This window comes from Osmerus mordax, chromosome 5 (genome assembly GCF_038355195.1).
Source record: "Osmerus mordax isolate fOsmMor3 chromosome 5, fOsmMor3.pri, whole genome shotgun sequence".
NCBI classification, from domain to species: Eukaryota; Metazoa; Chordata; class Actinopteri; order Osmeriformes; family Osmeridae; genus Osmerus; species Osmerus mordax.
This window is the reverse complement of record NC_090054.1, coordinates 10,420,615-10,432,646: the sequence shown is the minus strand read 5'-3', so window position 1 is coordinate 10,432,646 and position 12,032 is coordinate 10,420,615. Positions and strand designations below refer to the sequence as shown.

Genomic DNA, 12,032 nt, shown 5'->3' with positions numbered 1-12,032 from the left:
GTCTCCCTGAGAGCGGCGTCCTGAAATACAAATGGCACACCAGATTATCCCCGCAAATGTTTCCTGCATAGATCATTGCATCCCCTTTTGAGCACGTGCACGGACGCGTATAACCTTGATTTTACCTTAGTATTAAAGTTTACTCTAACTTATCTGTCAACGTTTTACTTCATTAGGAGAAACATTCAAAGAAATAGTCAAGATCGTGTCCTTGTACTGGTCCTTTTGGTAATGGAGGCATCATTAACAAAAGTTAAAACCCATGGAAGCCTCTCAAACTGTTGCTTTAACTGCAAATAATCACATTTGCTTTTACGTGAATCTCTGTGATCTCACGTTGAAACAAAACCCCAAAGCATTTAGGAATGACAGGAAAAGCTTGTTGATATATAGCACCAGATTGTGAAAGGGACTAGGACGGAAATCATAGAAGCAACATTTAACATTAAACATGTGTCTGAAACATGGGTGTGTGCTTTATACATTAAAACGTATTATGTAATGACGCACAAGTGTTTGAAAACGGAAAGCGCCCACACGTACACACAGCCAGTTTTTGTTGCCAAAATCCTTTGACAGTTTATTTTAATTAAGCAAAATAGGAGAAGTAATTAAGGATTTTATTGATCGAATGGGAATGGGTTGAAGTGGTTGTGAGCTCATATGACTGGCATTCAATGGATTCGAAGACTTTTTCTTTGGCTGGTGGTGACACACTTCATTTCTGGTTCAACCACATAAATGGAACTAACCAGGAGATTATATAACACTTCATCATTGGAGAGTTTCACTTATATGTTTACACACTGTACGCAGACAACTATGCAATTATTCACTTAGTATGGACCCGACCAAAGTGTTCGTCTCGTTTTGCTTCAACAGTGCATCAGGTGCATCAAAACATTGACCTTCTAATAATTCTACCCAGGAGAGTCTGGCGTCCTTGTTGGAACACAGCGGGGGTAGCGTTCCCTGAGGTGTGGGACCTCATCTGTGTACCTGTGAAGACAGTCCATCCTCAGAGGAGATGAGCTGAGACGAGCGCCAGAGTTCAGTCTTCATTTCCGATATACAAATTGTATACAAACTCACTAAAAAAGACACACACATTATTAGTTCAGTGTCCTTTTTTCCTTTTGACACCACAGTGGCTTGCCTTTGTTGATTTTCCAAAAGTGATCATCATATCTTTAATTCAACTGTTAATATGCTTATGACTAGAAAACTCTATAATGGAGAAACCATAGCAGAGAACCACAAGTGAGAGGATGAAAAGAATGACAGATGGAGAACCTTGGAGAAGCATATCTGATATTTGATTCATGTGGCCTCAATATAATAAATGAGTGTGTGATATGTGAGAGTGGGATCTGGGATTGGTTGAAGGCTGATGCCTCACAGCCTGGTTAGGTAAAGTTATGGACCATAGCTGTGATGCTGTTGCCAATTGTAAGATCGATATGCTATGCAACATTAGACATCAACAATAACTTGACTTCCCAAACCATGAGTGTGTCTCCCAGGGCAAGGTATCACTCTCAGTCTAGTAGATTTACAGATTATTCTAGTCGACAGAGCATACTGACTCTAATGGATGCTCCACAGGCTTGAAAGGGAACAAGCCTCATCTCTTGTATAGGGTGAGTCATCCTCTATAAAGGCCTGTCCTCCATTGTGGAAATCCTCAGTACTTTTCCAGCTCATAAGCATAGCTGGGCTTCCCGCCAGATGTGCCGAATTTCTTGAGGGAAGGGATCTTTTCTTTTGGGGGGGGGGGGGGCTAAACTCAGATGAAGTTAGATGAAATAAAATACAGGTCTTTTTGGTGTTCTTAATGTCTGATTTGTTCATGGCTGTTCTATACACAAATAGTATTTCAGAGGCTAGTTAGTGCCAAGGAACGGTCTATGATTTTACCACAGTGCAACAATAACATCAATTACACGAATACAGATGCTGCTGATGACACTGAAGATGTATGAAGTTCCGTACTAGAAAACTGAGAAACAGTTTGATAATCTGTTTAGATTATCTGTGAGTCCTTTTCTTGTGTGACCATGTCCTGAACAACATGAAACAAAAGCTCATGTTTCACTATTTAATTCTGTTCCAGGCCCTTAACAACAGTGTGTACAAGAACGTATCTCCCTATGGATCCCTTAACAACATTGTGGACGGGCTCAACTCCCTGACGGACCACTTCTCAGACCTCTCCCTCTCCTCTGAACCCCGCAAGCCCAGCAAGAGACCTCCTCCCAACTACCTGTGCCACCTGTGCTTCAACAAGGGCCACTACATCAAGGACTGCCCTCAGGTGAGATATACAGGTACCACAGTACCTCATATGCCATCATAATAACGCCTAGGCTTTTCGTTTAGAATTGTGAAAAGTCTTTACAGTTGGTGTAGCCGTGCTCTCCTTTCCACGCTTCCGGCCGCCGGCGTGTCCATGTGCCACGAGAAGGGGGGGAAAGACACCCCTGCGTGTTCAGTTTCCAAAGTGACACATCTGTTGAGTCATGTGGCCACTTCTCAGCCAATCATGTCAGCTTGTTTGACTTGCAGGCCAAGCGCTCTCTTTTCTCCCCTCTCTCTTTCTCTGTGGCTCTGGTCTGACCTACTTGTCAGACAGGCAGTGCTCTGTCTTCTAGTCATGTGTGTTAATTGGGACTGCTGTATAAAATTGGAGAAGAACTACGAGAACATGTTTCAAACTGTTATGCCTTCTCATAGAATATATGTTTTGATGTGACTTTTTGGATCACCACATTGTACTCTCCTACTGTGGGGATAGGACTGTTCACAGGGGAGCTCTTAAGGCCAACACCGGTTAGATGAATGTCGTAGGTCACAAAGAAAATGACCGTTAACTCCTTTTTATAATGAATCATGATGTTGCTGCCAGTGTCTTGCGTCTTCTGAAATTGTGCAGATACTGTCATAGATCTCACAGTGTGATTGTGTTGCTGCAAGGAATCTTCTGGAATGCTGTGCAAAATGTAAACAAATAGAATAGTTTGAATATTTTCCTTGCGATGGTCTTTTTTATGGTTTTTGAAATAAGAACTCATCTTAAACTTCAGAAATGAGTTTGTTATGCGATGGCACGACACTTTAGTCCTGTACATGATATGACTTGGAATAACTCACAAACAATTCAAGTCTTTTTTGTCTGTCTGAGTGATTTCCACCTTTGTGTGGATAAAGAAATAAGGATGATCGTGAAAAAAAAATGCAATAATTTGTATTTTATTTGATAGATATGGTTCATATTTTCCTTTTCATGTCTCCAATTGGAGTCTGTCATGAAGCAAGTCTTTCTGTGAGGCAAACAAGCATAAGCATCACGAATCAGCAGCGAGCTCCAGTTGTGAGGTCACATGCAATCTGAAGTGTGACCAATGGGATCAGACCTCTACAGTACAGTACTTCCTAATGAATTCAAGAATCTACCATGATCACCAGATTGATAGGATGACACAGGTCATGTGATGATCACATGATCTGTATGTGGGTTTTCTTTATTGAAATTACCTTGTATACGGAGCCTACAGTACCGTGTAATGTGTGATGCAAATGGTTCTTATCCCTGTAAGGGACAGATTGTTGTATAAGACACATGGTCGTAGCTGGATATTGATATGTTTCACATTATAACAGTATCAAAATGTTATTTGGACAGCTAAAGTAAGATGTATAGGAATTGACTGCAAAATTGCATTGTGGTTCTCACATAGAGCTTTTTCAAGAACTACTGTTTTATAGGATCTTATAAAAGTAAACTGCCCTGTCTGGGTTGAGGTTTGAAAACAGAACGCATGAACTTCAAACAGGGATACAATATCAGTTCTCCCTATGTTCTGGTGAAGACTTGTTTTTCTTTGGACAGTCTGGGAAGGACAGTCCCCTCCCTCTCTCCTTTCTCTTTCTCTCTTGGAGGTGCTGGTGTAGCTCCAGCCTTGAGTCACTGTGCTGCATAGAATGGTAATGAACAGCAGATGTGGGGTTGAAGTGCTATAACTCCCTTTATAACAGATGATGACAGGTCCCTGGGGGTCTGTAAAAGATCTGTCCACAGATGAAATATCTCCTCCCCGGTTCCAAAAGCCCCATGTGTGGGAATTAGATCATGTATTGACAATTCAAGCGGGAGGAAGAAGTTGTGGTGTAACTTTTGAGCTTTTATGTTTAGATAGCTTACATTGTGTCGAATATGTCACACTCTTCGCGTTGTTATGTATGTCATGGAGTTTCTTTGTCTGATATGCATGAAATCAATCTCTCTGTAGAGTTGCAAGCACACAGGGGTGTAACTCGAATCACATCCAAGCCTCTCCTGGTTTATATTTCAGCTGTTCGTTAAACTGCCAACGGAAACAGAAAAACCAGCGCCCCCCCCTCCACACACACACACACCTACGCTGTTCTGGTCTGCCTCCATTTTTTATCCCTCTCCTGGGTTTCAGCCATGGATATATACCTTCCATTTTATGGATCACACACTGCCTCTTAGAACACCCTTAACTGGGTGCTTGGCCCACAGGACGTGCAGCACACTGGCAAGGGCGGGGGTCGCTCGGGGCGCAGCTGGGCCTTGTGGCCAATGAAAACAGAGGCATCTCACTTCAGAGAGCTCTGTTGAGTCTGTGATCCGGGACTTGCATGGAGAATCCCACTCTCATGACATGCTGGGTCCCCTCTCTCCTTACTGCTGGGCTGTATTCTTAGGCAAGTGTTCTGTTGTAGTTGGTCCTCATCTACCCCCCCCCCCCCCTCACCCCACCCCTCTTTTCTCTCACTGTCTCTCAGTCTCTGCCTCGCATTGTCTTTCTCTCTGCCAGTCTCTATCGTTCTCTTTCCCTCTTCCTCTTGTTCTCTCTCTCTCTCTCTTTTTCTCTCTCTGTTTCCCTCCACCCTATCTCAAGTCAGCCTCGGTACAGTTCATGCAGTAGTTCAAAGGGCATGGCCTTTAGGAAGGTAGATAACAGGGTTGGATTAGAGAAAGCTAAGCAGGGTGACAGAAAGGGCCAGGAAAGGACTGTGCGATGGGCCTTCCCGTGTTCTGTGTATGTTTGTGTGTAGTGCAGCTCCATGTCGGTGTGTTTAGGGGTAATGGAAATGCTGGTAGATATGTCGGAAGGCTGGTCCTGAGGGAATTCTTGTTAGCCAAGCGAAGGCCACAGGCCATGCAGCAGCTGCCCAACCTCCACAGTCAGAGAGACAGAGGTGTTATGTAAACTGGACTTCACTTGGAAAATGAGGTTGCCGCCACCCAGTTATGACCAGAATGCACCTCGCTGCCATGCCCTGGAATTGAGCCAAAATGGCTTCCACTTGCACTCATAATTTAGTTTTGTTGCCTCTATCAACAGTGCAGTGAAGCCTCTTGTCTTTCCAAATGAAAACGAGCTATGGATTGATTTCCTGTCATCATGCTTCCCCCATCAAAGGCTTAACTGATGGAAAATATGTTTGTGGGAATGCCCATTTGTGAGGCTCTGAGTTTGTGTGTGGATGAGACAGAGAGACCTAGAAGAAAGACAGACAGACAGACAGAGAGAGAGAGGGAGAGACCGAGAAGAGAGAGGGTGAGAGAGACAGAGAGAGAGAGCAAAAGAAAGAGGGAACTGCAGCAGGGGAAAGATGGCTGAGTCACCATTCCCCTCCATTACATACACTCCTCTCATCTCCGTGCCAGTGCCCTGATTTGTGCCCTGCTCCGTTGGTTGGCATCAGCCTCCCCAAATTCTATCGGCGTGATGATTATGTTAAAGCTGCCCCACAAAGATGGCAAACGTTTTGAGTGGAGACAAAGCACTGCTTCTATAAACCCGAATCATGTTTAATGGGCTTTAGTGCTCCTCTGGGTTGGTATGCCACACTGGTCTTTCTGTCTTTGCTGTTGATGGCCATGAAAACTTCACTAAACGGAATAAAGTATGCCCTTAAAAAGAGGGATGTGAACGACATTGACGGGCAGGGCAGATACGGCAGAAGAGCAGGGCCAGGGCGTCCATCCCAGCTTCACTGTGTTGATCAAAAACACATGAAGCCCATTGATCCTCATACAGACCACTCTTTATCCTCTAGGGATAATATACCTTTTGTTCAAATTGGAATCATGGCCGTGGAATGCATGTGTGTGTGTGTATATATAGCGCTGTTTCAAACAGCGCTGTTTTCTCCCACTGAGTTCTCCAGCAGTTTGGGGCGTATCGTTAGCCGCAGTTGCTTCTGGAAATAGCCGGCTGCAGATAGGGCATTGTTTACAGCTGATAGCTGTGAGCTGGAGCTAATAGGCCGGAATGGACGACGGGGACTTAACGCCTTGCTTCTGTTGAGCTAGTCAGGCTCCTGGAGCTCAATGTACCTATGACCATATGTCACCAAATGCTCGAGATCACTCACAATGTGCGCCACAGACTTTGAACAGTTTTTACAGGTCTGAGCAAACAGCTAAGGTACTAGCCCAAATCTCCTGTCACAGTGGGCTAAACCAATATTATTCAGGTAAAGGCTTGTTAAGCCTCGCCACTTTTCTTCACACCTCTAATGTTGATCTGGACACAACCATATGCTGCTTCTCAGGTTGAGAGCCCACACACACACACACACACTCACAAACACACACTCTCACACACCTCTTTGCAGTTAAAAGGTAGTTTATTCAGCCGTAGTCATGGTATTGTGACAAATGGTGAGTTTAATCTCCCAAACCAGAAACAACAAAGAGCCTTAGGGCCATGGCTGTGAAGTGAAGAACTCATTACCCATGAGTCAGATGGGTCTTTAAGCACCATAATATGTTGCTCTGACAAACTGTTTGCTCTGCCTTTGGTTCTGCTGATAACCCTTTAATGACTTAATGCTCTCACTATTGGCAAGCATGTTTATGTACCATGGCAAACTCTAGGGTTGTGTAAACTTGGGAGGGGGGGGGGGGGCAGCTGGGGTGCAAAAATGCTTCAATTACACATTTTAGCTTTTGACAAAGCAGCAAACGCCAAGCCTGATGCAAAAGGTCATTTTTGTTAAATGCCAGTGTGATTATTGATTTGACTCTTAGTTTTAAGGATTCAGCATGTTGTGTCACTGGAGGAGGTGGGAGGGAAAGGGGCCTGTATGCCTTGTCATCAAACTGTGTGATTGCACGCAGTTTGTACTCTGCAGTGTTTTAAATATCAGCGTTTGCCCCACAGCTTAAAAACAATTAATCCCTCTTTAGTAGGGGCGCACCCAATTTCCCGGAGTGTGTGTGGCTCTAATAATAACTGCTCAAATTGAATGTGGCCTCGGCCTTCTCTGTTGACATAACCTTCCACATCAACATATAGCTCCAGCGACTCTACCTAGGTCTGCTTTGTCATGGTTATTGTACTCAAACTTCATGTGTTGAGTTTGTTTTGCGACTCCTTTTGACAATGCAACCGATACTTGGCTAAAGCAGGAGAGGACTGGCTCCATGAAGTCTTGCTGTGACATAACTCTAGCCTACCCTCAGCCCCAGCCCACTCTTGGTTATCCTCTCAGGGAGGACATGCAGTATGAAGAGAAGGAATGTATAAATACGCTGGTGATCCCAGATAGCCAGTGTTCCTGTTAGATGCATGTATATATGGTACAGTATGATTACCAGAGAGAGGCCCTTCAATTGGAGCTCTGCCGTCCCCCATTTAGACGCTGCTCCAATTCACTGAAACACGTCTAAATATAAAAGAGCATAATCATCTGTTTACATTCCCCTGTATGCCCGCCAGCTGTTTTTTGTTCTATATAGAGAATTGCTCTTTCACAATTGCAGTCTGTCCTTCTCATTTTCTCTATCTATTTCCTTTCCCTCCATCCCTCCTTCAAAATACTACCGCGTATGACTTATTAACTGGCTTCAAATCTCTTTGCATAAAAGTTCAGTTCATGATATAATGTCAGATTGACTTTTGACCAGTTTAGTGTGTTTCATGTCCAATTGATACATTGGCACAATAGCCCCTCTTCAGTATCCTTGTATTTGGACAAGAAGGCAGATTATTATTGTGGCAATTTCAGTGTTTCATTCCCATGCTGAGAAGCAGTATTGGATTTAGTTTGTCTGGCAGAGACGCATAGCTAGGGCGTAGTCTCAGAGGCAGAGATAGCTGCCCCGAGCTGGGGTAAGAGACAGAGAGAGTCCAGTGCAAGCACTTCCTCCGAAAGGAAATCAAACTTAAAAGAATTATAAAAGTAGGTTTTCCTGCCAGCTGGTTTGTGTTTTGTACAGGAATCCCATTCTTCCTCTGGCTTTTGCTGAGACAACAGTCTCCTCACTTCCTGTTGTCATAGCCATGACTCCTACCTCAACCCCCCCCCCCCCCCCCCCCCACCCCCCCCCCCACCCCCATGTGTCAAGGATCTTATGTCATCTAACAGGGAAGGGTCAGCCATTGCTGCTAAAACATAGTCAGAACAGTATGTGACACCCTGCGGTTTGTTGTCTGGGGGTCCCAGCTGTGTAGTTCTACTGAAGAACAGTTTTTTTTTTTTTTATAAAGCACATGGATCACAAGTCAAATGTCCACAAGGCATACACACTGGATGCAGCATGAATAACTCTCTCTCCAACAGATGATGTCAAATCCCTCCAGGTTGGTCCCATGGTCCAATTTAATGCACCAGCTTGCATCACTCCCCCGCTGTAGAATACCTCAGGAATCCACCGAATTTGCGCTAGAACTGTCCGAGATCTGCTTGGTCCTGCACCCTGATCCTCAGCAAGCCGGCTGATTTTAAACGGCAATTACATACTTTATGATTTTTGCATTAACTTGTATTCGGCGATGGTTTCACATGGATGTGAATTCCCCCTGTGCCAAGTTTGCTGAGCCGGCAGGACTGTGGGAGGGCAGGAGTTAATAAAAACCAACAAACAAAGGTGAGCCAGAGCCGACTCGTATAACTCGTGTAATTCTCTAGATACTAGAAACAGCGGGGAAGCAGGTCTGTGGTTCTTTCCAATTAGTGTGTTTTATTAGCAGGTTTATATACTGTGCTAACTTACCAGGGTGTCCTATCTGGATGGTGTTAGTGTCTAATTGTTTAATATTGGGTCTGACACAGGCTCCCCTGTGTTGCTCAGTCTTGTCCTCCTGCATGGGCAGCTAACTGAACCATTGGTAAACAGAACAGTACAGATCTATGGAGATGGGTTGTGTTGCGAAGGGGGGTTCAAATGGTGACAAAAGCCCCAGTGACCTGTTGACACACTAGGGACAAGGACAGGGGAACACACAACAAAGCTCCTTCACACCTCTGGTAGACGTTCCCTCTAACCTCGCATCCAGGAACATAGAATGCTGCTTTTATCCACCATGAGAAAGGAGAAAAAATAGATTCTCCATTGCTATTATTTAACAGTACATTAAGGATGGATAAAACCAAAACAAAGATGCCGGCCAACTGGCTGTGCATTCTCACAGATGAGTGATATGTCATAAAATCTCTCAACCTCTAACCACATATGATACGCAGGGAGATAGAGGTGCAGGCAGACCGAGAGACAGAATTGCAGACAGACAGACAGAGGTGCAGGCAAGAAGACAGGCAGGCAGACAGGCAAACAGACAGAGGTGCAGCCCTGGCATAGAGACGGCTCGGTGTCACAGTGTCGAGAATGACACTGCGGTCTTTGTGTGCCGGCCTTGAATTGGCATCATTGGAGAGGCAGTAGTCTGAATGGGCACCATTGGGGAAAGCCCTAGCAGTGGGAATGGAAAGTGGTAAATTAAAGCCATTGTGTGTGTGTGTGTATGTATGGATCTCCAGACAGAGGTCAGGAAGGCAGCCTTACATTGTTCGGTTAGTAGGCCTCTGGCTGTTGCTTGGTGGTATGGCTGACAACTGAATTGGGTATATATATGTTACCTATAAATGGCCTCATTCCATTTCTGTTGGCACGTTAGATGACTAGCATTGGTATTCTAGGCTATTTGTGAAAGGAACTGTGATGTCATCAAGGATATATTATACTGCACCAACCCCTACTCAGAAATATGTTGAACATATCATTAAAGTAAATTAAACACCGCTTGTGGTTAATGTGTGAAGACACTGGGGAGCAGTTTCTGTGCATGTGTGTGTGTGTGGGGGTGTATGTATATGCATGTGCGTGTTGGTGTGTGTATGTGTGCGTGTGTGAGAGAGAGAGAAATAGAGAGATAAGTCACAAGCTGGAGCTGCCCAAGTTTCAGTCTAAAAAGCCAATGCCGTACAGTATTTGTGTAGGTATAGTAAGTGACCAATGTTAGCACTTAATGTACGGAAAATCTTTCCTCTTTCCTCTACTCTCTTTGCCTCTTTCTTCAAAGTGTATCTCCTGTACCCAGTTTGAACATGTGCTGAGGGTGGTGCGGGAAAACTGCTGGCAGAGAGCAGACCTGGGGGAGGTGCACCATGGGAATGTTTTTACAGGGTGACCCATGACCTTCCTTCCAGTGGCTGTGAAGGCTCTGTATCTGCTTCTGCACTGACACACACTTAGTCAGGTTACCCAACGAGAGGGAGAGGTAGAGGCTTAAGAGAAGACCGTGACAGAGTATGAGGGTTTCGTACATACTGTAGATAAGGCTTGTAGGAAGTGACAGACATCCGTTCTCTTTTAAAGAGACAACCATCAACTAGGTGTAAGGTGTTTACTTGAGTGTTTATGTTGTTATTGGTATTTATAGATGTACTTTACATAGATATTAGGCAATAGCTAGTATTGGGCAAAACGTACACACACTCCTCCTAGCATGTGCTCTGAAACAAGATGAATGTTTGTGAACCGCTGTCTGTCTCAGTCATGCAACCTGCTCTTGTCATTCACTGGTCTGGTAACCCAACCCTTCACTACAGCTGCAGAGCTCATTTGGGTTACCGTGGCGACAATGAGGACTGAGGAGAACTCGTTAGAAGGTACCACCCAAGCATTACCGTACAGCTCTGGCGGATCCTACAAAAGTGGGCATGTGTGTGTGTACGTTTGAGAAATGTGTATATTGATTGGACTAGCTTAGATGTAGCATTTTAGCCTTTGTTGTGTCATTACTCCCTGTTCAAGTTCAATCCACACTCGTGATTATGGTACTAAAAGTACATTATTGTGTTAGAGCAAAAAAACTGGAATATGTCTCTCAAATCCACTATGGGTGAATGGAAGCCACTGGCAAGCATGACTCACGGCAGGACCTGTGAGATAATTAAGGACACTGGGAGTTTCGGGAGAGACTTTGGCAAACAGGGAGCTGGCAGTAAGACTCCCCACTGCAGCTGTCGTGAAGAGGAATGACAGGGGCTTGTTACTAAGGAGAAAAGCATGGTACTTAACACACACGTAAGCACACATAGACATACAGACACACACGGTGTGGTGGAACAACATTAGCGAGAAGCCTTACTATGGTTAGGAAAACATAACTTTAAATTCTCTGCACATTCAGCCACTAGCCTATTTCTGCAATGCTTTTTTGGGCTTGTTGTTGATCACCACAGTGTGTCAGACCACTAGAGTTAGACAATACTTTTACTGTGTTAAGAATCTCTGCAGGGTTAAATGGAACACATTCCAGAATTTCTCCTAAATGTGAAAAGTCAAGAAAACACTGTCCTGCCTCGGTCATGTTTATCCCATAAAAACACAGATAACAAACACAATCAGTTTTGATATGAGTATACCGTTATTATTAAGGAGGAATTAAAGAGGATTTATCAGTAATCTACACTAACATATAATATTGGTCTCCCAACCTCTACCCCCCCCCCCCCTGCCCCCTGACTGAATTGTTATCTGAACACTACTGAAACAGAACGGCCAATGTCCTTGGAACGGTTCTGAAAATAAATTTCTGTGAATTTTCTTTTGACTTTACCAACAATTGTTTCGTCGACATCCAATTCCTAGCAGGGAATCAGCTTATCACCAAGGCTGACCTTCTTCCTGTGATATCAAAGTAAGTCTGATGCGATCTCTCAGGATTGGGAGACTAAACAGAAGCGATGCATGCATACACGGTGTTTAT

At 44.3% G+C, this 12,032-nt stretch overlaps 1 protein-coding gene across 2 annotated transcripts in view; it reads left to right on the top strand.

The window, feature by feature from the left end:
* The window catches only part of zcchc24 (zinc finger, CCHC domain containing 24), a 28,898-nt gene that overhangs the window by 1,024 nt on the left and 15,842 nt on the right, over positions 1–12,032 (top strand). For both annotated transcript variants that reach the window (XM_067236843.1, XM_067236844.1), the window contains exon 2: positions 2,114–2,314. In XM_067236843.1, coding sequence (XP_067092944.1) covers positions 2,114–2,314 — 201 coding nt within the window. The remainder of the gene's footprint in view (positions 1–2,113; positions 2,315–12,032) is intronic.